Below are 24,391 nucleotides of genomic sequence, written 5' to 3' on the forward strand. Positions count from 1 at the left end.
GTTTTCTGTAACTGCAGTTCCTAAAATGTGGTCTGTGACCCATGGCAGCTAGTGCTTAGGGTACCAGCTGTTTCAAGATGAGAGAAACAGATGGGAAAGGGGAAAAGAAAGCAACGCCTCCCCCCGCCATCGTATTGAAGTTTAAAACTATCAAATATTTTCCCCAGGGGCAAGTGCTGCCATTAGATAGTCACAGACAGACAGGGAAGGTGGGACACACGTTTGAGGAAAAACCGTGCTACGGTGTAAGCTCTCCAGGATAGGAGCTGTCTTGCAGAGTAGCTAACGTACTGTCAGCACTTTAATTGGGTCCCTGTTGACTGAGAAAGAAGAATACAGCCTATTGCAGTGCTAGCACATGCTGGTTCCTGGGGGGCTTCTTCCCATCAAAGTACAAACAATGCCTATTGACTATAGGTAGAGACTGCATGGCTAGAGACCACTGTGCGCATGCAAAAAGTGCAGCTTGGTGTAGAGGAACGAACACACACACACACACACACACGGTCAATTCCAGATGAATCATGAAAGTAGAAGCAAGCGGGCCAGGGAAGATGCTGAACCAGATGCCACTTCAAAATGACTAGGGCACCAAAAATTGTCAGTGGGGAAGCTGGTTATGAAGGGAGTGGAGTACACGCTAGCTCCCTGAAGCACCTAAATCATGGCTTTAAGATGAGGTGAGTTGACAAACCAGCAGCTTAGCACAGGGGTAAACAGTTTGTTGCTACGTGGTCAAGAAACCTGGGTCTCCTACAACTCCTCACCAGGCCTTAGCAGAGTAACACCTGCACATGCTCAGCCTGGCTTTTAAAGGCAAGGGTTTTTTGTTGTTTTTTTTTTTTTTTTTTTTTTTTTTTTTTTTAATAGCAGGCCCCAGCAAGCTATATAACGTACAGGCTGAAATAAAAGATTAGGTTAAGGAAAGTGCTCTACTGAAGATTAATTCAGGCTCCAAAATGCTGACCATACACCAGCACAACTCTGAAACCAGAAAATGCTTTATTGGAAAGGTACAAAAAACCAGTCACTGCAGCTAAATTTACAGCAATAAATTACGTTGTGGCTGTCAAGAGACCGTGGTGGACACATACACAGGGCTACACGCCTTACAAACAGGAATCCACATTACTTGGTATATCAATAATTTATTTTATAATAAAAAAAAGCAGCAAAATAAATATTGAAATGAAATTACTGAATAACCACAGAGGATAGAATGAGTTGGTGATAAAAAACTTAAACAGAAGATCTACCATTTAAAAAAAAAGAAAGCAAAAGATCCACCATCTACAGAAACACCCCAGCAGACTGAAGTACAGATGACAAAGGAAAACAAACCCACATTACAAAAGTTTTTTTTCTTTAAATGAAAACAATCATGACAAAGTTTAAATGATCTGAGAGAGAAAAAAATGCCTCCTCCTCAGGCTTTGAGTCGCACTGTAGCTTGAATGTCCCACTAACCCAGCAATACATAAACCTTGCCACTCCCTCGCCCCTCCCAGCCATTATTCATTTTGCCTGCTGCCTTCCCTCGCCTGTCCCAGAAAGATGTGGCATTACAAAACGCACAACCCCTTTGCTCGTTAAATGTTGTTTCCTCAGGCAGAAGATATAGCTGGGCAAGAGCAGAGATGCTAACTTGCTTCAAAGGGCTCTGAAGCTTCTCTAGTGGGAAACTATTCCCAGTCAGGAGCACAACAAATGCACGTACAGGAGCACAGAGAAGCCCCTGATAAGAAGGACCTGTTATTGCCCAATGTAAACATCCCACAACGCCCCAACTGTGGGTTGGGGACATACCGCTGGCTGCTTCTAATGTCCCCACCTTCATACTGTGGTTCCTATGCACAGGGTGGGTATCGGAGGAAAATTCTGGGTCTGGGGTTCAGAAGTGGAGCCTAATCCTCATGAAATTAAGGCTCGTTGCTTCCCTCTAGTCGTGGTGTGACAAGATAAGAGAGGGGCAAGAAAGGAGCCCTAGTTACTGCAGTAAGGAGAGACAAGCAGGGAGTGGAAGGAGGGTTGAAGAGAAATAAGCACTCCTTTTTAACAGGGCTCTCCTACTGATTCTGCAAGCATTGGCCCAATTCCCCTCATGTGGCTTTTGCCCTGGGCATCAGACTTGCAAGTGCAGGACGGAACAGAAACAAACCCCAGAGGAAGAAGGGAGAGGGAGTTGTCTCTCCAACGTGGTGAGCAGCTTTCAGATTGTTACTCCCTCTAGGTTACCTTGCAATTCTGACCCACCTGTTGAAGTTAGCCAGCACGCCTCCTTTCCCCCCAAATCACCACCCAAGGAGCCCTGGACTGGCAATTTCTTTTAGTAAAGATTTACAGTATCAAACTTGGAAAAAAAAATTACGAAAAATCTGTATGATAAAATGTATATAATATATTTATATATATATATATTTCTCTTTTTAAATATTTCCACGTGGTCCTTATGGATATCCAATATGGATTACCTACCATGGTTATGGTATCAGCTTTAATAACACCCAGGTCTCATTCTTGATTGAGTGATCAGAGACTACGCGCCTACTAGCACTAAATCAGCAATCACTTGGACAAGCCTTTGGCACACTTCTGAGAACTGGAAAATGCTCAGCCACAATGGAAGTACTAGTAAAGAACTCAGATCTAGTCCTCATCTCATTCCAACAGCAAGAGAACCCCACAGAATTACGTATAAATTCCCCATTACACTCCTGTCTCGATCTCATTTCCTTGGTGCAGTGAAGGACGCCCCGGGTGGTGGTGGGGTGGTGGTCTTATCTGTTCAGGAATGTCAAGACTTTCATGGAGCTATTCTAGAAATGGGGAACATTCAGTCATTTCCAAGTCCACCGGATATTTTTCTGTTTTTTCAAATCCCAACAGTGCTAGGAATCTAAACGTTGCCTGTATTAATGGTGGCACCTTAAAGATCTGGGAAGATTTCCAAATACTTTTGAGTTACAGAACATGAAAAGGGTCTTCTCTTCTCTTACTCAGCTTCTGCTGGGGGAGCCAATAACTGGTATCAGGACATCAATCTGCCTGTTAGGAGATGGTAAGGAAGTGGAGGAGCTAAATACCATCCAAACTATATTTGTTGGTAACTTCCTGTTTGCCTCCTCCAGGAAGAGATTAATCTGGTGGGGTAAAAGCCATCAAGGAAGCATTACTCTTACACATTCTATGGCTCAGTAAAGTCATCAGTGTAGATGTTTAGGACTGAATGAGAACCAGGTTCTGCCTCTCCAACTACTTGACTTAAGTACCTTCTTGGGAAACCCAGAGATTCCCAGTAACTGGATAAAAGTGAGCCAACAACAACTTGTGTGTGTCTTTAGAAGAAAGACAGAGCTTCACTAAACTTGTGCATTCTTCTTGCTATTCAAGAAGCAAGATGACTTCACAAACAGTATCCTACACTGGTCTAGGATGCTAATTTTCTGTCCTCTTCAATGATACGAGCATCTTCCTTTATCCTTTTCAGTTAAACTAGAACACCAATCATTTTTCTCCATCTTCTCCTTTGTATCTTACTCTGGAACACGAGTCTACCAAACTCTTCTGAATATGAACATCAGCCATCTCCTCCAGTCACCTTAAACTTCAGGAGTCTCAACCTCTTCTCATCTGCTTTAGAACAGGCATCTGACAGCCCACAAATCTTTGACCTACTCTGGAACACCAGGCAATCCCTTTTCTTTCCTACTTCAAACACACAAACATGAACATAGCTATTTACACTCTGACCTGGAAACTTAGAATGTCTTTTCAGTCCTGTTAAAGAAGAGTGGACTCTTCTCCCTTTGGCTTCCTCTTTTCTGCCCACTGCTGATCCATGGTTACCTCTTCCCAACAATCCTTCAGAACCATAAGCCCTACTTCTCGACCCCAATTTTACTATTCCCCAAAAGCCACTGATTCCAATCCTGCCCTCCATGCATCTCCTGAGATAATTCACACCCCCAAGAAATGTTGAGTTTCAGGGTTGTCTTCAGACAGGTTCTCTCAACCCTCCCAACACAAAACACTGTAGGTTTTTCTACTCTTTGGAACCCAGCTTTAATGACTGAGATCGGGTTAAGAATCTTTCTTCTTTTCAGCTTCCACCCAGCATCCCATACCCCATCTCTTGTTGGCAAAGACTAGTGTACATGGCCCCTGAGGTTGGGATGGTCACTGTTCTAACAGGCAAAGGCTTTAACCACCACTACCTCGGTCATCCAGGAGTCTCTGCTGGCTTTGATCTTCTTACACATGTGCTATTGGCCCTCTCATTACTTCAGTGCTTTTAACACATCTTTCTAGCATGCTCTACGGAAACACCTTTCCACGGGGCTGATTTCCAGAAGAACAACTTCCCCACACAGCAACCTACTCTGCCTCAGTCCAGCAATACTTCTAATATTTCTCTCTATGCCTCTCAACATACCTCCCTTCTTAAATTTTACTGTGCCTTCCTCCCTTGAGCTTCAAGGAACCCTGAATAAACCACTATTACAAACCTGTGGATCATCTGGAAGAAATAAACTGCATAAATATACCCAATTCACAGGCACATCTTGGGGAAGGAGCTCTTGGTAGACTTGGCTTTGTATAAGGGAGGCTGCAATTTAGCTTTATAGGCCACACAGGTATGGGGTGCATTAAAACATGTAAACTGGTAACCAGTATGGGCTGAAGACAGGAAGGTTTTTCCTAACTGGTGTGGTCTGACCCAAACACATTACTCCTCTGTATAACCAACCCTCCTCTCCTCCCCGCAGTGCATGGCGGAATGCACTCTGCTTCAGAGTTTATTTCTCTGCCACTGCTATGACAGATGAAGGTGGTGGTGGGGTGAGGCAACTTCTTAATAGGAGCTGGATGCCACTGAAGGAAACTCTTCTCTATACATTCATCTCACATGATTTCGACAGTCCATCTGTTAGCTGGCTCTTGAACATCATTCACGAAGACGACGAAGGCTCCTCCAGTATCTTCTCCCAATTGAGAAGCTGCCCACAGCTTAAAGAGGGTTGGGGAGGCAGGGGGAGGAGGAAGAGAAAGCTCAAACTAGGTACAGAGCTCAAATCCCAGCCACAAGAGTTTCCTGGAACCACTAAGTTCACAGAGGAGCAGCCAGTTACATTCCCTTTGTAGATTTTTTTCTTTTTTTTGCACTTTTGAAAGAGAAGGAATTGTTAAAATGCCAATTCTTGAAGTGACCAAGGACTCTGGAACGGTGCATAAGAGCCCTTTCCCCATCCCTCCGAAAGGCTGCTAGTTCCCCTATCTAGGGCACTAGGATGCTGCTGAAAATGGCACAGAACTGGATGAGATTTCAGCTGATTTCACAATGGTGATGACACTAGTGGTGGCGACTTTGGTCGGGGTAATAGGCCCCCGTGCAACGGTACGAGCAAAGGTCTGCAACGCCTCGTACTTGGAGCGCAGGGCGTCCAGCTCTAGCTTCATGCTGCTGTTTTCTCGGGCCAGCTTCTCCACCTCTTGCTGCAGCTCAACCCGCTGCCTCTCCAGCTCCTCCTTCTGTGTCACACGCTTGATGCGGCAGCTGGCAGCATAGCCCCGGTTCTTGAGCGTGCGCCTCCGCTGCTTCAGGCGGATGACCTCTTCTTTCGTGAGACCCCTCAGGTGCTGGTTCAGCTCCCGGACGGACATTGACACGAGTTCATCGTCACTCAGCACTGGGGCGTTCTCTCCCGACTCCTCCTTTACCTACAAGCATCAATTTCACAGAGATAACAGTCAACAGCAAGCAACATGACCAGGTATTAAGCAGCCATCCTGGCTAAAGCAAGAAAACAACTATGCTACCCTGCAGTAATGTAACTATATTTGTATAGCACCTCTCAGACAGAATGATCCCAAAGCACTTTACAGGCTATTCATACCACTGAAATGCAGCCACCACTCAGTGGCACATGGCAGATATTTTAGCATAGTATCTTCAGGGCGTACAAACCACTGTGATGGGAATTCTAGATATTTTCTGCCAACATTACACAGCCATTTGCAGGGGGATACAGCAATGGATATCTTATCCAGATAAAACTACAAGGAGACTTTTAGGGAGACTGGAGTAAAATTGTTTGAGCTGAAACATACCATGGGATCTTTATCGCAAGGGGTCAGGACCATAGCTTTTCATCTTATCTCCAGCAGCACAGTGCCTTGCAGGATTATGCTGAGGCATTGGGTCAGTACTGACCCAAAACAAACACCACCACCTCCTGCACCTTGTGCATTTCTTTTCTGAAGGTCTCCCATCCACATACTATCCAAACCCAACCCTATTTAGCTCATAAGACCACATTCTGAAGTGGCAAGGCTGCAGGCCCATTTACTGGACCACAGTACAGGGAGGTTAGATGAGGCAGACAGAGGAACTCTCCCTCTCTCAACCTTTAAGAGGTTATTTGTTTGTTTTTTATCCATAGTTATTTGCAGAACTTTAAAGGGGTAAAAAGAACATCTACAGAGAATGCAGGGCACCTGGAAGAGAGACTCAAGACACTAGAAGGGATTTCTAACAGGCTCATCAGCAAAATGTGCCATCAAAGCCATGAGGCAAGTGTGTCTATGAAGAGTTCACTGCCTACTCAGATCTATAGGTAAGATATCTGCAAATCTGCAGCATCCTTATCAAGGTGCATATGCCCCTAGTAGCAGCAGTCTCTCACGCCCGCAGACTATACGTTTTGCGATGCTGTCAATACACCTCAACCCCCGCCTGGTTAGATGTGTCTCCTTAATACCAACACAGATACTCTAGTCTATGCGCAATCCCAGAGACTCTTGTCTTCCCCCCTCGCCCCCCATTATATCATCAGTGCCCCTCTATCCTTTCTTCACAAGTGCTTCCCAGCTGATACCAAAGAAGCATTCTGACACTAATTTGCAAGCAGAACCCCTCAGAGAATAAATGGCTTTTGGCACTAGCGGCATGGCTCCTTGACCCATCCCATTTACCCAGAATCATCTCAGTCAGGCTCCCACCACAGCCTTACCTTTAATGCCTTGTTCGGTTTGGGATTAGTCGTCATAACCTGGGCACAGTCTCCTGGACAGAACTGGTCAGAAATTGCAACTGGAAAAAACAACACAACAGGATTTTCAAAGGGAATAGGGAAGGAAACAGACCCAACATTCAAGACATAGTGACCCATCAACCTTTAGGACCACCAAAAGGATTCAGAGAGGAGTGTCTTCCTCCAGCCACATATGGGAGGGTCTTCTTTGTATTGCCAGCAAGTGCCACATGTAAATACAGCTTGTTTTGGTTTTTTGAAGTTAAATGGGGCTTGTTTTAAATTCTTGGTAATATTTTTGCTTAGAAAAAGTGCGAGGAAGTAGATCAATACTGGATTCCATCCTCAAGTAGCAATTGTGCTGGCTACCATACACTACTGTAGCAATGTGCTATCTCACCTCTAAGGGCTAGAGGGGAGTTCAGTCTCCATGAGCCAGTCAGTTCTTCATCTGCCCTGTGGAGGATTTTGAGATATACAGATCCAGCCATTAGGGACTGGACTAAGACTATCAACTCATTTCACAAAAGACACGAAAAAGCCACCAGACAGTAACGCCGCCGCCACCGCTCCCCTCCCATTTTGGTCATTACTGACCTGGATTGGCTTTGAACCAGCAGCCTGGGAAAGAAAGGTATTCCATTACTAACCCTTAGCCACAGACACCGCAAATATATCACTTTTAAAAAAGCAGGCAAAACCGATTATTAAGATACGGGGCGAGTTTCTGTGCCTCCCGGTAGATCAGGACTGTTGCTTCACGTCTCACCCTAAGGCTGCGAGAAGTCACCTGTCTGATATTCCTAGAGGAGTATCCATTGACATAAAGAATGTCCTCTGCTGAGAAGCTGCCCTTCACTCTCACCTTCGTTGCTAACTTCTCCCCTTCAATCAGCACTTTAGAGAATCCGTCCAGGGGGACCTTGTTCCAGAACCTTCACACCCACCAAGTTGGAGAGATGACATTGCCAGAGTGATTGTTCGTGATGTACCTACCACAGAAGAGGGCACTGCAGCTGTGACATCACAGCATCTGCCTATACTTTCCCCAGCATCTTGGCTACACAAGCTGGGGAGGGTGCGAGGGCTCCAGCTCTGACACAGAGTCTGTCCCTCCCAAGGAGCAGCTGGAGTGGATTTCAAAGGCTGCAGTGGTGCTGGGTGTACAGAACACACAGACTGTCTGGCGGGAGTTCTGCCCCCCTCCCCATCCCATTTCCACGTCTGCATCGTGTCACACATTCTAATCATTGATGAAAAATACAGCCAAAGCATCCCAAGCATGATTCCCTTCTGATAGTTGCCATGGTGACCTTGGGAAAGTAGCCAACCCTGAGCCAGTAACCATGGAAACAGAGAAGCCCAAAAGCAATGATGACTTCAGGTCATGTCTGTGAAAAGACATCATGAGGTCGTCAGAGAGTAAACAAACTCATTCATATCTGCAAACAACCCTGGAGGTGGGAGGTCCAAGGGCATAAGAAAGTGGGGTGCAGGAGGTGACAGGGAGTTGTGTGGGCAAAGGAGGCTGGCTCAGTTCAGGCTGCTTGTGCTTGAATTGTTCCAGTCAAGATACTTCATCATGTGACATGCACACAATTGAGGGAGAGGAAAGACAAAGAACAAAATCACAAAGTAAAAACCATTTCCCTGGATTGCAGAATGTTTTCAATAAAGCACCTCATCTCTTTGTCAGCCTGAGACAGAGATAGTATCTCTCCATCTGCATGTCTCGCCCCCACCCGACTGCCTCCTATCACGCAGTACATGAGCCAGACCAGCGAGAGACGCTTCATGATGAATGGGCCACTTAAAGCGACTGGTACGCAGTGTCTTTTGTGCGGCACCACACAGGGTGGTGCATTGTGTCGTATTACACCCCATCCTCACAGCAGTGCCAGCTACTTTCACCTCCTCCCCGGAAGCAGGAGCAGACTCAGCAAAGCCCACTAAAAATGCCCTGGACAAATGGTCATTATTCATCATGGACTGAGTAGCACAAACCCACCTGGGAGGGCACCTCACCACTTACTGAGGGGGAAAAGGGATGGGTGTAGAGCTGGAGTCTGACCTCTCTTCTATGTGAAATACAAAACTTGCAGCACAACTAAGAAGCCTGAGAGAGGGTTGAGTCTTCTCTCTCACACGCGGACATCTGTCCAGACATCACTTCTCCCCCTTTGCAGTTCTCCTCTCCCTCACTTCCCAGTCACAGTTGGTATTCACTAACTACGCCTAGCAGGAGCATGCTCCTGCTCAAGCCAGAGACACAAACACACATCATAAGCACAGACAGGAAGAAGGAAGGGCTCCTAGACCTGGCCAAATGGTCCTAAGGAGTAAAAGGAGCAGCGAGTTGCCCATGTATAAAGAAAACACACTGCACCCCCCTCCCTTCGCGTGTGTGCGCGCGCGCACACACACAGCCTCAGGCCTGGCAGTCAGTTGGTGCCATAGCTATGCAGTGAGTCACCAGCTGTTTACAGAGCTGGAGAGCTAGAGCTCACATTCCCACAGACCCAGAAACCCTTCCTTCCTTCCCCCCGCATCCCCCCAATCCCTGCAAGGAAAGGGGCACACCCGGCACCTGGCCCAATGAAAACGGAAAAGGGAAGTCAAGAAAGGAAGGGGGGAGGGGGCAGAACATGACTCGGTCACACCCACCGATTACACAAAAAGGCTTTTGATCCTCACCCAGTGAGTCTTCAAAGCACTTTCTACACCAGTCGATGGAAAAACTGAACACTCCACTGGCTGCTCAGAGAGGGGAAGAAATGTGGAATATTGTGGAAAGCAAGTGCTGAGGGTGGAGACTTCCCCGGGGGTCACTGTCGGGGGTAGTCTGCCACCCAAAGTAACTCTGCTTATTTTTAAAAGCCTCCTGCGACTCTGTGTGATGAACCCCCCTTCTGGTCACCTGTTGCTTTGTGCTCGGATGTCTGCTGAAGGGATCTCTATTTACATTCCACACTGCTCAGAGGAAGGTCCTAGACTCCTCCATGTTTGGTACCAGACCAGGCACTCTAGTGCACACAACAATTTAACAAGGACCCACGTTGTTACAAGTGTTATAGGTGGCAGTCACTAGATTACCTGTAAATAATAAGCAAAATCAGCACCTGGAAGAAGACCCCACACAGGAATTTGGTTCTTGCATAAGCATCAATTCTCAAATACTGGTTCACGCACAGACATTGGAGTCAAGGTCCACTGCTATTTGAGAACAGACTCCTACTTGGGAGATTAATATAGTACTGTTAAAAGCACCAAAATAAGATCACTCGAGTGACTGAATATCCCATGATAAATTTATTTTATGCCGGTGATCATCATGTGGTGTGGTCTGAACAAGACTAAGTACCATGAATTTGGTTGTAACCCTGACAGACAATTATGCACTCTTAGGCCTCGAGCAAGTTACTTAACTTCTGACTCAATTTCCCCATCTGTATAGCGCGGGGGGGGGGGGGGGGGGGGGAATACTTACACAGTTGGTGCTGTTTATGGCTATTTACCATCTACAAGTGGTTAAATACACTATAGTATGTGGCATTTACTGTACACAGACTGAAAAAAACCCAGAAAACCCCTTAGTGAAAAGGTACACACAGTGCTGCAAACATTCAATTTTTAATGGTGTCCAGTGCACATACTTTATAGGGGTGTCTGCAAGGCTCTATATAAATGTGTGATCTTATTACGATAAACATTTTCTTTCCCTATTCCTTGTTAACTGCATTTGGAGCCTCCTGTCTCAAGTTAGACTTCAAGCTTTTCGGAGCAGGGACTGTTACAACTTTTATTCTGTAAGCCGCATGGCACATTTCTGAGTGATATATAAATATGTACTAAGTATTATTATGCCCTTGGTAAAGGGACAAGTGTTTCTATAAGGTTGTGTTTCCCATTTATATTTAAAACAAGTGTTTTTATTGGAAGTATACAAAGAACCACAGTGCTAGTGTTTTTATTATAAGGTTATCCCACAGCACTTCTGTCCAGGGCCGGATTTACACCTTATGTGCTCCTAGGCACAGCATCTTCAGCACCCCCCACCCACAGCTGACCTTCGTCTTGCACACAGTTTTAGAGAGGTAAGTTGGCCTAGAACACCTGCGCCCCTAGGCACGTGCCTACTGTGCTTAACTGGAAATCCGGCCCCACTTCTGTCAACACCCTTGCAGTTGACCCCCAGATGGCTCTGATCTGACTTACAGCATCCTCATGAGAGCTTGAAGTGCTCTGCTTATTCAGCCCAGGATCAAACATTTGATGGTTTCAGTTTGGCACACACTGCAATACCCATTATTTTTCTTTGGGGCTCTCCTCTTCCCCACCCACTCAACCAAGACAACCCTTACTAGTAGGATGAGGTGGGGCAGCACTGCTGTGTGAGAAGAGCACAGCAAATGAGATCAGAATTTGGTTTGAATAGCACTTTTCACACTCCAGTGCTCCCAAAGCACTTTTCAGAGGACAGGGTTAGATACCAGCAGTCACTGTGTAGCTAACAGCAGCCATGGATGCACTTGTTTGTAGTTCATAAATAGCCTTGGATATTAAAACTCATTTTAGTACAAAAGGGAACATTGGCAAGGACATAAATTATCCAGTAGGAAGCACCACAGTTCTTTAGCTTCCATTCACACATGAAGCAGCACGTAGAGTAATATGAGACTATATGACCCTCACCCCAAACCTGCAACAACTTTTCCCCTCCTAAGGAGCAGACAGAGGTGTACAGTTTAAGCAGGAAGGAATTCTCAATTTTATCTGACAATTAATCATCAATAGTCTCAATTAAGCACAGAAGATTATGCTAGGAATACACCCTGTCCAGCCATACTGAAATCCAGCTAGATCATTTCCAATGAAATTGTTCTGTGACTTACCCAAACTTTCCGTTTATCCACAAGCTATTTTCAACTCTTGGTACCCTTCTTCCTGCTTCTGCCTGTAAGTCTCTTTTAAGATTTAAAAGGCAGGCTACTTGGAGCTGGAGTGTGGCTAGTCACCATGAATGAGTAATCCATAGCCAACAGCCTGCCCTTATGTCAGAGGCCAGACAGACTGCCCTGGCTGCTGCTGTGAGAAGCTGAATAGCCACGCTATTCCTGGCCCCTGCAGAGCATTTCAATTTGACAACTGTTCTCATCCAGTGAAAAGCACACACTTACCCAATCCCTACCGTCATACCTCCACATGCCATACCTGCAAGATGGTCACGTCAGTTAACCATGCCTACAAAGCTGGCCACATGACACATCCACCAAGGAGGACATCAGGTCTGACAGATGAGGGAATGGCAGATGCTTAAACCCTAAGCCCTGTGCTTCCATCCCCTGAAGACATAGCACAGATTCCCAAGACACTGCAGTGTGGAATGCAGAGAGTATCTTCCCCTCCATCATTCACAAGTCCTCCTCCTGCTCTATCAATCCTCACACACACTGAGAGGCAGACTGACACTTGTCATTCATCTGTAACAGAGAAGGAGGGAAGGATACACCGATGATGTGAATCACACAGAGAGCAAGCATACATGAGGCAATAACTTCTACGTGAATGGACAGAAGACACACAGGAGGGGTGAGTCACTGTGTTTACTGTTCTAGAGAGAAGCTACACAAGAACACTCACCCAGCTAGCCAGCTTTCCATTTCGCTTATGGATCAGAACCAGCATCCAGAAGCAAAGAACAGATTCAGAAACCTTCAGACTGAATCACACTGCTGCCAGGACAGGACTCTGAGGCTCTCTCTGGGGAAGCCTGGACAGGGATCAGACAGTCTTCAGTGGTTTAGTAAACAACTGAGTCAGATGCTGCAGAGCCCTTGTGGTTACAGAGCAGAGGATTCAGGGTATCATGAGAGCATGCCTGTGTGTCACGTTACAGAGACCCTGGAGTTTCAGGGAGGGGAGACTGGGAGCTACTGAGGTCAGATGTACTGCAGACAGCTTCTGATATAAAGAGGGTACAGAGCTCCGATTTCATGTGCATTTATAAAATATAGTGATAATGTTCTACTAATATAAGTTAAATCTCACACCAGCTCCAGAGGCAAATAAATATTCCATTTTACAGACACTGAAACTGAGGCCCAGCACAGTGAAGTGATTTGTTCACAGCCACAGTGGGATTTAATGGCAGAACTGGGATTAGGATTTATGAATTCATGGCCCTTCGTCATCCTATGCGCCAACTATTATATCACGTCTTTCTCAGCCTATATAGTGATAGTTAGCAAGGAGGAGAGATAACAGTACTGTTATGCAGTGTCCCACATGTTGCAAGCCAATGGAACTTGCTGCAGATCTACCTCTTGCTTCAGAACTGAGCAGCAGGATCATGGCTTTCATTAAGGAGAGTTTCCGGGCTTTACAGTCACAAGAATGTCTTCCAAACATAAACCAATGCAGTATTACCTGCCTGAGTCTTTAGACAGCCTGAAACAATCGCTCAGCAAAAAGCGAGAGGCTTATTCATCTCAATAGGGTGCTGAGCTTGGGATTTCTTGATAACAGAGAGTTAGCACTGTTTTAGCAGGCATCTAGCTATGAAATACTCAAAGTACAGGTGTGTTTGTGGGATAAAAAACAAAACAAAACTGCACACCATGCCACTTCAGCCGCCAAAAGCCCCAGGCGTCCCACCTTCAGTTCTCAAACTTCCAATATAGTTACATGTTTTCAATAGAGCACCTGAACACTGACTGACAATGTAGACTGAACCAATCGTTTACAGTTAATTCAATAAAGACATACATTTTGTAATGTCTAAGACTGCCAATCTGTTGCAAAAACAATGGAGGCTAAGGCACAGAATTAGGGGAAACTTGCAAAGTGCACAGCCCTCAGACATTAGAAACAGAGTTTGCGGATTTCTGCTTCCATATTTTTTAGATGCTGCACTTTTGCGGTGGGGTCTGCGTTAACCCTAATGTTTCAAAGAACATTTAGCACAATTAAGCCAAAGTGTGAGCGCAAAGCCCTGACAAATTTTGCCAAGGGTCCTGCTAACTGGATCCAGCACAGCCCCTGCACTCTGTAACCATATCCTCATTAATAATTATCCTCCACATTCTCTTTGAAGAAAAGGAGTACTTGTGGCACCTTTGAGACTAACAAATTTATCTGAGCATAAGCTTTCGTGAGCTACAGCTCACTTCATCGGATGCATTCAGTGGAAAATACAGTGGGGAGAATCTCTTTAGGTACACACAGGGTTAATTCTCCCTCCCCCTCGGTCCTGCCCAGACTATGCACTGTCATTGGATAATAAAAGTGTCCATCATGTTTAGGAAGAGACAAGAGGAGGCAGGCGTCTCTGCATTAGTTTACACACCGAAGGGGAGAGAAAGAGAGCAGGCGACAAGCACGACTCCATCAGTGCGAAAGCAGCAAGGTAAATAAATTAAATACTAAACCATGGCAGCAGCATAATGGAACATACCAGCTGGGCTGGTGTTGGGAGCAGGGCTGCACCTTTTCCAAAGACACAGGGCCCAAAATCCCACAAAAAGGGATGCAGTTTTCCACTGTGTGGGACAGGAGCATTTGCTCACTACCTCTCTGTTCTTCTTCGCAGACCCAGCTTTGCTCTAGTGAGGAGCTACCCAGGGGGCAAACAGGTGAAGACAATTAATGGAGCCCTTTCCATTTTCTGTAAAGCCCCTTTGCCCAAAGGGGTTTGTTCCCAATTTGAGATCTCCTGGCCTGTTTTCTGCTGGGATCCATAGAACAGGGCCCCTCCTCCACTAAGCAACACACAGAGGAATGGGGGGAGGGAGATAGAGGAAATGGCCCTTGGCAGCAGCAACAGATCTCTCTAAAGTTGACTAAATCATGTTTTTAAGGTTCAGAACACCTCCCTTCCCCCCTCTTTTGTCCCCTCAGCAGGGATGTTTCTCTAGCTTGTGCCATCTCCTTCCCTGTCTGAAGAAGATAGAGGAATAAGGTTTCCCCGCCCTTATCTCAGTCTAAAAATCCAAAGTGATCAGATGTATCCTGCACAGTCACCAGGCAAATCTACCGCAGAGCACATGCTCTGAATGTTAAAGTCCCCCTCCCCGCTCACTCTTCATCAAGGGTGTGGTCTCTGAACTGCTGGAGACCATTTTCAGATGTTTCCCCTTTCCAGGTGTAGCCCTCCTCAGAGTCATATTCATCAGACCAAAGGCCAGACATGAGACTATGCGCAACTCTATGTATCTAAAGGATTGTGGGGTTTGTTAATAAGCATCTCCTTCCCCTCAGAAGGGGAACATTTTGCCTCCTCGGAATTCCCATTCTCAGCCAGTCTAGGAAAAGAGTGGACCAGGAAACCAAACCTGCATTTCTCACATCAGCACAGAATGTTACTGTTAGCCCAGAAAAACTCTTTTCTAAGCAAACTAGTGTATTTTGTAGGGAAGATAAAGACCACCGAGATGCAAACTGCCAGTAGTAGGGATGCCTGCTTATCAGTGTTTCCAGATCCTCCTTGCTCCACTCAGAACTGTGGACCCATACTGATTTTACCCAGAATTCTCAAGGCTCTCTTTACACTTCAAAGTCAGTCACATTTAGAACTCCGAGTCAGAGGGCACAGCTTTGCTAGAACTGTGTTCCAGAACCATTCAAAATTAGACAATCTGTACACTTGTCCTATGGCACAAGCTAATGAGAACCACCACTACAATGTGGGTACAGGGTCCCCTCCTCCACTAGCTTAAGCTTTTGGCCTTCCCAGTGATAGAAAACATGCCAGTTGTCCGTAGCGAGGACTGCTGGCCATTTCTGATTCAAAATGCAAGGCATCCTATGTTACTACAACCATGTCTAAACCAGGAGGCTCTTTCAGTCTCATGGGTGGCCATGTGGAGCAGGTGATTAAGCAACATGTGCCTTACACAGGGTTTCAACACCCCAAGAGGTCACATGAAGGTGTGTTCATTTGTCATGGCTAACACAATGCAAAGAATTACAAAAATATCTAGGGATATGCAGTTTCCTTTAATGTAGTAGTAGGGTTCACAGGAGCATCTGAATTCTAGCAGTTGCCCTTCCTCAGGTACTTCCTGTGCGCCACCAACATGCATGCATAGAGATTCCTTTGCATGTCATTCGAATGCTTGGTGATGGGGCTGCATGGGTTCTTTAAGAGGACAGAATAAAATCATTCAGAGATGAGCTATGCACAAATGCTAAATTCAGAAAAAGCATCACAACTTGGAGACGTTACACCAGCAGCACTATCTAAATTCAGAAGGATTTAACTGAAAAGTTGCTTTGCTGAATCATACAGCTTGCTAACACTACAGCCTGTTCTAGTGGATGCAATTCTTCCAGCCCAAACATTAACTCCCTTCAGGCTTTCAGTGTTCACTCAAGCTATGTCTACACTGCGCACCTTACAATGGCGCACCGTTGTAAGGTACGCAGTGTAGCTGCTCTTTGTTGCCAGGAGAGAGCTCTCCTGTGGACAAAATAAAACCACCTCCAACGAGGGGTGGTAGTTTAGTCGGCGGGAGACGCTCTCCCACTGACAAATCGGTTTGTCCACACCGGTGTTTTTCACACCCCTAGGCGACAAAAGTTTTAATGCCCAAAGTGCCATGTAGACATAGCCTCTCTCCCAACTACCATCCCTCTCTACTCTCCTTCATGCCTGCCCAGGCGCTCTCTCTCCCCCATTCCAGACTGGAGAGGATAGGCGGGGGATTGGGGTCTCTGGCCTAGTTAAAGCCTCCTGTCCCAATGCCCCTTTGGCCAGGCACCCTCTCCTCAGTTAAAAGACCATTCCAGACTCCGCTTTTCATCTTGCCGGAAACTCTGGTCCTAAGACCTTCCCAGTCTTTCTGATCCATTCCATTTACCTCTCCTCTCTGCTCAGATTTCCTGCTCCAATGCCCCATTGACATAGTCCCACCAGGAGAGTGCTAATCCCATATACTTCTGCACTCTTCTCCCCAAGACCCTTGTGCCATCTGCAGTCTATGAGCCATAACTGCCCCTCAAATGCTCCTGGTACCCTCCCTACTGTCATCCAGCTCCTTCTCGTCTCCCCTCCTATCCCCAGGAGAAGGGGGCAGCATCCCCGACCCCTCACCAAGCCTCATTAATGGCCCAGATCCCGCTTCTCGCCCTCGTGCCACACTCCATGCACCCAGCCCCTCCCCCCAGCGCCAAGCCGGCCGGCCCCCACTTCTCACACCCCACCCGGAGCCCCACGGCCCTCTGGTCAGAGCCACCCCGGCTCCTGCCCCTCCCCTCGCAGCCGGCGCGCCCCACCCCGCAGCGCCCCCCACCCCGCAGCGCCCCCCACCTGCTCCTCACCCCGCCCGCCCGCGCCGAGCGCGTGGTGGGGCCCCCGTCCGGGGCAGCCACGTGTGTGAGAGCCGCCGCCCCCCCGCTCCCGGCGCGGAGCCGGACGCGGCACCACGGTCCGGTCCGGCCCGGCTCGGCCCGGCCCGGGACGGGGTGGACAGACCCCACGTGTCCCACGCGATGATGACTCAGCGAATTTCCAGCTCCTGCTACAAAGTGCCCGGCCGCTCCTTGCCCGGCTCGAGGGCTCCGCGCGGGCCGGACCCTGCCCCACCCCGCCGAGCCGAGCCGGACCCGGACCCGACGGCCGCACCCCGGGGGCTGCGTCTTACCTGGGCCTGTCAGGAGCGCCCGGGGGGGGGAGGTGGCGGTGGAGGCGGGGACGCGCGCGGCGCGGGGGAATGGTGTCGGGGACGCGCTTCTCAGCCGCCCTCCCTGTGTGTGCGAGTCCCGGGAACAACAACAAGCGCGGGGCCCCCCCCGCCCCGGAGCCGACCAACCAGGGGCCGGGCCGCTTCCGGGATCGCGCCTCACGCCTCGCGTCATCTGGCCACGCCCCTTCGTCATTGCGCGTCGTCTGGCCACGCCCACCGCGTTCATTCATGGAGCGCGGGTACGGCCGGGGGAGGAGCCGGAGTGGAGACAGGCGGGGCGGGAGGGCGCACAGGGAAGGGGTCGGAGGATGGGGGAGGGGCCGGGCAGGAGGGGCACGGGGGCCGGCAGTGGGGGGGGGCAGGAGGATGCGGAAGTGCAGTTGGTACAAGGTGGGTGGGAGTGGGAGGGGCAGTGGAGACAGGAGAGTGGGGCGGGGCATCCTTCCCGTGGTAGTGTGGGTGGGGCATATGAGTGTGGTGTGAGACAGCCCATCATCGGTCTTGTATTGCTCACCCACATGAGGAACATCCCTAACCCTACACACCCCGCCCTGCGGAGCTGCAGCCACCTCTGGGGCGGGGGGTAGCAGCTTCACAGGGTGGCCAGAGACAAGCAATTTGCTTCAAACTCTGTCCTGTGCAAAAAAAAAAAAATGCCCTAGACCCGCTAACGTCCTGGCAGAACTCGGGCATACAAGGTCTTGCGTGAAAAGCCCCCCACGCAGTAAACTGCAGGGTGCCTGCTCTGCCTAACTTCTTTCAGACCTCAGGGAGCGTGGGACATTTCAGATGCAATGTTTAGAGTGCTGCTCATCATCCCCTTTGGCAGCCCAGAGGGGCTGAGTTCAAGATAGCTGTACGGGCACGACAAGGTAGGTAAGTGGTGCCAAAGGGAGGCTACAGTTTCAAGAATCTAGGATACAGCTGCACAGCCGTGTTGGGCTTCTGTAGAATATTTAGGAGCACTGTTCATTTCTAAAGTAGGGGCTGATTGTCATGTGTTGTGAAGCTGTTTTCACCATCTCTTCTTCCGCAATACTAATAAGTGAAAAGAAAAGGAGGACTTTTGGCACCTTAGAGACGAACACATTTATTTGAGCATAAGCTTTCGTGAGCTACAGCTCGCTTCATCGGATGCATCCACTGAATGCATCCAATGAAGTGAGCTGTAGCTCACGAAAGCTTATGCTCAAATAAATTTGTTAGTCTCTAAGGTGCCACAAGTACTCCTTTTCTTTTTGCGAATACAGACTAACACGGCTGCTACTCTGAAACTAATAAGTGAGTTTACCTTCAATATAGAGAAGAGGGTTCCGTTTAAATTTATTTGCATCTGGGCTCTCCAGTGCCATTTGTCATCTGTGTATGTTTTTTAGACTGTAAGGTCCAGAGGGAACAGACTGTCTTTATTGTTGTGTATTGTACAGCACCAAGCACCTAGTCAAATAATAACAATCTCTTTCACATCTTCTAGAATTAAGCAATTTTTCTTCCTTGCTTTTTAATAGAAGTTTCTCATATTATTTCTGAGATCTTGTGATGTATCCTTGCTCCTTATATTTTTGGCAATGGAGTAGAAAATGGCTTTCAGTTTCAATTTTTTTCTCAGTCACATGGATTTCAAAGTACTTCCTCCTTGAGTTTCAAGTGTGACTTTTATGCAATACTAAAGTCCACAAGAGGAGAATGCAAGTGTCCAGTTACCATATAACACTATATTTAGGCTTGGAAGGATTATATTTTTTATCAGCTAGTGTTAGTAAACATCGATATCATGGTACAAACACACCGACAAAAAAGTTTCCACAAGTAGTTGAAATGTACAGATAGGCAAAGGAAGAAAAATGTTGCTTGAGAACTTAGCATTTGATTTAAGGATATTTACTTTATATAATTTGACATGTGATGTTGACAATTTGTGTTTTAATAGTTATAAAGCTTTAACTTTTTGAATTTCAGTGCTTACTGTCATTAGATAATTGTCTGGCCCCGCCCGAATTTCCCACAACTGGGAAAATTTAAATTGATAAAACTTGAAATAAAAAGCATGAAACCCACAATTTTGTGCTACTGTGAAAATTAAGCCAATAAAAAGATTTTAAAATGCTTAAAAATAAATATTGATATTATCAGTTGAAATTATATTTAAAAAAAATTGAATTCTGCCAAGCTTAACTATATATCAGACTGGAGTCTATTAAGAGAAAAGGAGATCTCTATAGAGTGCTTAGAAAACTTTAAGTCCCCTCCTCTTGTGAGCAGCTACTGCAGCAGAGAGAGACAAGATACAATCTGGGACAGCAATAATAGAAAGGGGTGAAATTTTACAATAGATTGTTTTCTTTATTTGCTGGAGTCAAGAGACTCTGAAATGACAGTGATGGCCAGCAGGGTTCATCCAGTTATCCTATAACCATGTCATCAATATTGCCAATCCCTAGTGTTCAAAAAATTATAAATCAAGTCTCAAAAATCATGAGATTTTTAATATATAATAAATGTTGGGTTCTTTTGATTTGTCTTCTGCTTTTTGAGCTGTTAGGATTCATGTTAAGTTTTTCTCCATAACCATGAGGGCTAGAAACAGCTTTCATTTTAAAGAAGCGAGAGTCTCATGTAGTCAATGACTTAAGGAGCGAGAGCTTTAAGGCTGCAGCTCAATAAAATCCTGAGATTTGGCAACACTGCCCTAACTGAATCTAATATCAACAATGTGCTCAACCTTTGAGACCTCAATATCAATACATCTACTTAGTTTTAGACCATGATGATGAAATATCATGGACTGTTAGCTAGAACAGTGGTTCTCAACCAGGGGTTCCGGGGCCCCTAGGGGGCTGCGAGCAGGTTTCAGGGGGTCCACCATGCAGGGCCAGAATTAGACTCACTGTGGCCCAGAGCAGAAAGTAGAAGCCCCACCACCTGGGACTGAAGCCTGGGGCCCTCATCCCCGCCACTCAGGACTGAAGCTGAAGCTTGAGCAATGTAGCTTTGTGGGGGGCCCTGTGGCATGGGGCTCCAGGCAGCTGTCTTGCTTGCTATCCCTTAACACTGGCCCTGGCTTTTGTATGCAGAAAAGCAATCGTTGTGGCTGGCACAGGTGGGCCATGGAGTTTTTATTGTATGTCGGGGCGGGCTTAGAACAAAAAAGAATGAGAACCCCTGAACTAGAACATATGAAAGGCCGAGTGTTTTAAAACCAAACTTTCAATCTGTCTCTGCACTTGGTCTCGTATGTTTGAAACTGTCTGTCTAAGCCAGTGATATTAATCCTTTTCAACCTGCGGGCCAAACATATTATTAAAAAAAAAAGATCAAGAGGCTGCAATTAATATTTTAAGCCAGACTCATTGCCTTGTGCCACTCCCTTTGCACTACCCAAGCGGTGCAAAGGAGCAGAAACCACCTGCAAGTTTTCTGTTGGGGATTCCTCTGGAATAAGGGGAGTCTCCAGCAGGTGCAGAGCCAGCGTACCCAGCTCCTACACCTCCCTTCCTCACAGCCCTATTTTAGGAGACATATTGAGAGCAGGGTGGGGAAATGGCTATCACAGTGCATTGACTGTCTCCCTGCTGATATGTGGTCCCTGTGGACCTGTAGTCAGGTAGTACAAGTTACAGCATCCCTAGGCTGCTCTAAGCTTTGCTGAGGCAGAAAATCAGGGAGCTGATTCTCAGCTTCTCCTCTTTTCCTCTCCTGGGTATCCCAGGACTTTAAGAATCACATCCTTTTTGAACTGACTTAGCTAGGCTGGCTAAAGCTCTAGTACTGCTAAAATAAAGCTACTGCCTAAGACAGGATCAGTGCTGCTTGCCGTCAAACCTTACAAGTTTACAAAGCGTGTTCAAAAACTGCAATAGACTAACTACCATGCTACGGACCATGGTCTAAGGCCTGGAGTGTGCCTAAAGAGCACACGTACAGCTCAAGCTGAGGGTTCAAAGGCAATTTTTTAGTCATCTTTGTGCTCCCCCATTATGGGGCCATTGAGCATTGGGTCATTCCCAGCCACAGCATGGCTGATCTAAATTAGGTTGACTTCCAGAGGCCTGTGGGGGCATTCTGGCAGATAGGGAATGTTGGCCCACATGGATGCCCTAGGCATACCCTGGTTTCCCCATTCACACCCTTCAAGTCAGCAGCTAGGAGGCAGGATGCCGTAGGAGCCACTGTGGTAGTTCTCCATCACCTGAGAATCCTCTTACTTGTGTGGTATCCTCAAGGGGTTGAATCTACTGACTGTTAGGCACTTTGGCACTCATAGGGCAGGCTTTGTCCCTATGAGCCTGACTCTCCATTGTCTTGCACCTTGTGTAGCCATTTACTCCTGTGCAGCCATTTATCAGAAGAGAAGCATTTTCTGCTCACTTTACACAGGTGTAAATGGCTACATAAGATACGTGGCAGTGGAGAATTAGCCTCTATGTAGAGAAAAGTAGCTTGTAGCATGGGTTTGGCTAGCTACAGCCATGTCAGAAAATGGTTGTCCAGCATGGTTTGAGATTCATCTCTGAACACAGTAATAAGTAGCACAGTTCAAGACGTAGGACCAGATCTTCAGCTCTGCTAAGGCTACTTTGCATTAGTGCAGTGGCACAAAGCAGCCTTCCACCTGCTCAGCTGTCCAGCGGAGGATTCTCCTTGTTGGGGCCAGTCTACAGATGGCTTTAAACCTGAAATTCCACGCCCAGGTGAAGTGACCAATTCACAGCAGCCCCTACTTTATGGCTTGTTTGTTCTGATATTCATATTGCACAGGGAAATCCACAATTAATCTGAAGGGCTTCTGCATTTTCATGGTAATCTCTAGACTCTGATGGCTTTTGTTAATGAACAGAAAGAAGCTCTTCAATCTGTATTCTACAGTGAATGTAGCAGAGAAGAAGAGCCTTGGTGGAGAATGTAAAATTATGTACTTGATTTCAGCAAGCGAGCATATGTACATGTGTATTGGAAAAGGGTCCCAGGCAGAAATCTCGATTTGAATGCAGCCACACTTCAGGGAAGTTTGGATCTGGCCCATTTGTGACTCAAGCCCATCTGTAGCTAATACATAATGTAGCTATATATGTCTATGTGACATATCAAGGTACAATCCAGACTAATGAGAAGCTGTGTCATCCCTGCCCTCTAACTTGGGACCCTTTACAATGCTTTGCTGCTGTAGCCTCCAGCCTGGATTTCTCACAAACAACCTCCAGTATGCAAGTCAGTCCCAGCTATGTCTGGGTGTGAGCTTCAGCCAGCCACACGTTGGCTCTTACCAGCCTTGGTTATAGTCCGTTATTGCTTTACTAGAAATAATATACACATAATATTCCACCCTAAATGGAGTTTCCCAGACATTCCATTTAAACACACTGGATTAGATAAAACAATAAAACACGTTTATTAACTACAAAGAGAGATTTTAAGTGAGTACAAGTAATGAGGCATAAACGCCAGAAATGGTTACAAAATAAAGATAAAAATTCTACTAGTGTTTAACTTAACAAACTATGTTAAATTCAAAGCAAAGTTTTCTCATCGCATGCTTTCAACAGTTTTACTGAGCAAACTCCTTAGCTCAGAACCCCTTTTCCAATCCAACAAATGCTTCCTTCGTTGCTTCTGGTGTCATGAATGCAATAAGCAGGGATGGGGGGTGTCTTGGAGTGTTTATCCCTCCTTTTTGTAGTGTCAGTCCCCCTCTTGAAAGCCATTTCCAGCTGAGATTCAGGAGATAGAGTCTATAGAGAAGGATGTTCCCTGTTGCTTTTTCCTCACCTGTTTGATGACTCTGTTTACTGGTTAAACGCAAATTAAGCAATACACACATTCCTTTGTTTGAGTCAGCTCTTTTTGCAACCTCAGTTTGGAACATGTGTTAATAACAACATACAGTGGCATCTCATAACTTCACATACAATGTTGCCACACCCAATTTTCAAGACGATAATGACCTGCAAATTATGAGTTTTTAAATGAAACCTCACAAAGATGATTACCGGTAGTGTGTGGGGTGTGGACACAGGGGTATATCCTGTCAGTCTATATCTGTCTATCTTATTTATATAGGAGAGGCAGCAGGGTCCTCTGGATAAGATGTTGGACTAGGAGTCAGGAAACCTGGATTCTATTCCTGGTATTGTCACTCACTATGTGGCCTTGGGCAAGCCACAACTTCTCTGTGCATCTGTGAAATGTGGATAATAATGCCTATCCATTTTTGTAATGAGCTTTGAAATCCTTTCTAGAAACTCCCACTGAACTCAGACAAGGGAAAAGCTCCTAATAAACTTTGGTATGACATAATTGATAGGAATATGGCTTTATTAGAACTTTGAATATAAACAAAAGGCATTCAGGTAGAAATAATCTAACTTTCTTAGGTACCCAAGAAACGTACAGGAAGTTAGGACTCTTGCGCTGCTAATAGACTGAAGTGGTAGAGCCCATGTGTGGGGCTTCTTTTAGGAGGTTTATGGTACAGCAGACACCAAGTGCTGCAAGCTGGGAGACCTCACTGTCTTCCTGAAACCACAATGTCAAGAGGAGACAGGTGTATGTAAGCTTCTTAGCTCTCACCGGATCAGAGGCAGGGGAGAGCAAAATAGCTAAGTATGTTCAGCAGGGATTTCCAGAGAGAGAAATGGTGGCCCAGTGCATTGGCAGGGGGGATTTTTAATACCAACTGTT

At 46.5% G+C, this 24,391-nt stretch overlaps 2 protein-coding genes across 10 annotated transcripts in view; one reads left to right on the forward strand and one right to left on the reverse strand.

The window, feature by feature from the left end:
- Positions 1-979: 979 nt before the first annotated feature.
- Positions 980-17,805, reverse strand: MAFK (MAF bZIP transcription factor K). Of its 5 annotated transcripts, XM_027827684.3 has the most exons (4): positions 17,672-17,766; positions 7,629-7,652; positions 7,011-7,090; positions 980-5,718 (listed from the first exon to the last, which is right to left on the reverse strand). In XM_027827684.3, the coding sequence occupies exons 3-4, from the start codon at positions 7,044-7,046 to the stop codon at positions 5,284-5,286; spliced, it is 471 nt and encodes a 156-aa protein (XP_027683485.2). In that variant the 5' UTR covers positions 7,047-7,090; positions 7,629-7,652; positions 17,672-17,766; the 3' UTR covers positions 980-5,283. The 5 variants fall into 5 exon arrangements, with proteins under 5 accessions (XP_027683485.2, XP_037765951.1, XP_043380286.1 ...); XM_037910023.2 differs by lacking the exon at positions 7,629-7,652 and having other exon boundaries at positions 17,672-17,805; XM_043524351.1 differs by lacking the exons at positions 7,629-7,652; positions 17,672-17,766 and adding an exon at positions 9,726-12,193.
- The window catches only part of LOC102934350 (lysosomal alpha-glucosidase), a 29,267-nt gene continuing 19,220 nt past the window's right edge, over positions 14,345-24,391 (forward strand). Inside the window, exon 1 of one of the 5 annotated variants that reach the window (XM_027827716.3) lies at positions 14,345-14,436. Coding sequence is in view for 1 of the 5 variants with exons in the window: in XM_043524350.1 (XP_043380285.1) it covers positions 17,741-17,952 (212 nt within the window). In the remaining 4 variants the exon portion in view is untranslated. Of the gene's footprint in view, positions 14,437-17,740; positions 17,953-18,228; positions 18,590-24,176; positions 24,314-24,391 lie in introns of those variants that run through there. The other 4 variants (XM_043524350.1, XM_037910021.2, XM_037910019.2 and 1 more) reach the window with 4 other exon arrangements.

This window comes from Chelonia mydas, chromosome 10 (assembly GCF_015237465.2).
Source record: "Chelonia mydas isolate rCheMyd1 chromosome 10, rCheMyd1.pri.v2, whole genome shotgun sequence".
NCBI lineage: Eukaryota > Metazoa > Chordata > Testudines > Cheloniidae > Chelonia > Chelonia mydas.

Excerpts from the sequence above, each read along its gene's own strand:
- MAFK (XM_007065354.4), bottom strand. The coding sequence starts at position 7,169 with ATGGGTCACTATGTCTTGAATGTTGGGTCTGTTTCCTTCCCTATTCCC. Across the intron at positions 5,719-7,010 it reads AACCGAACAAGGCATTAAAG|GTAAAGGAGGAGTCGGGAGA; the intron begins GTAAGGCTGTGG and ends TGATGCTTGTAG.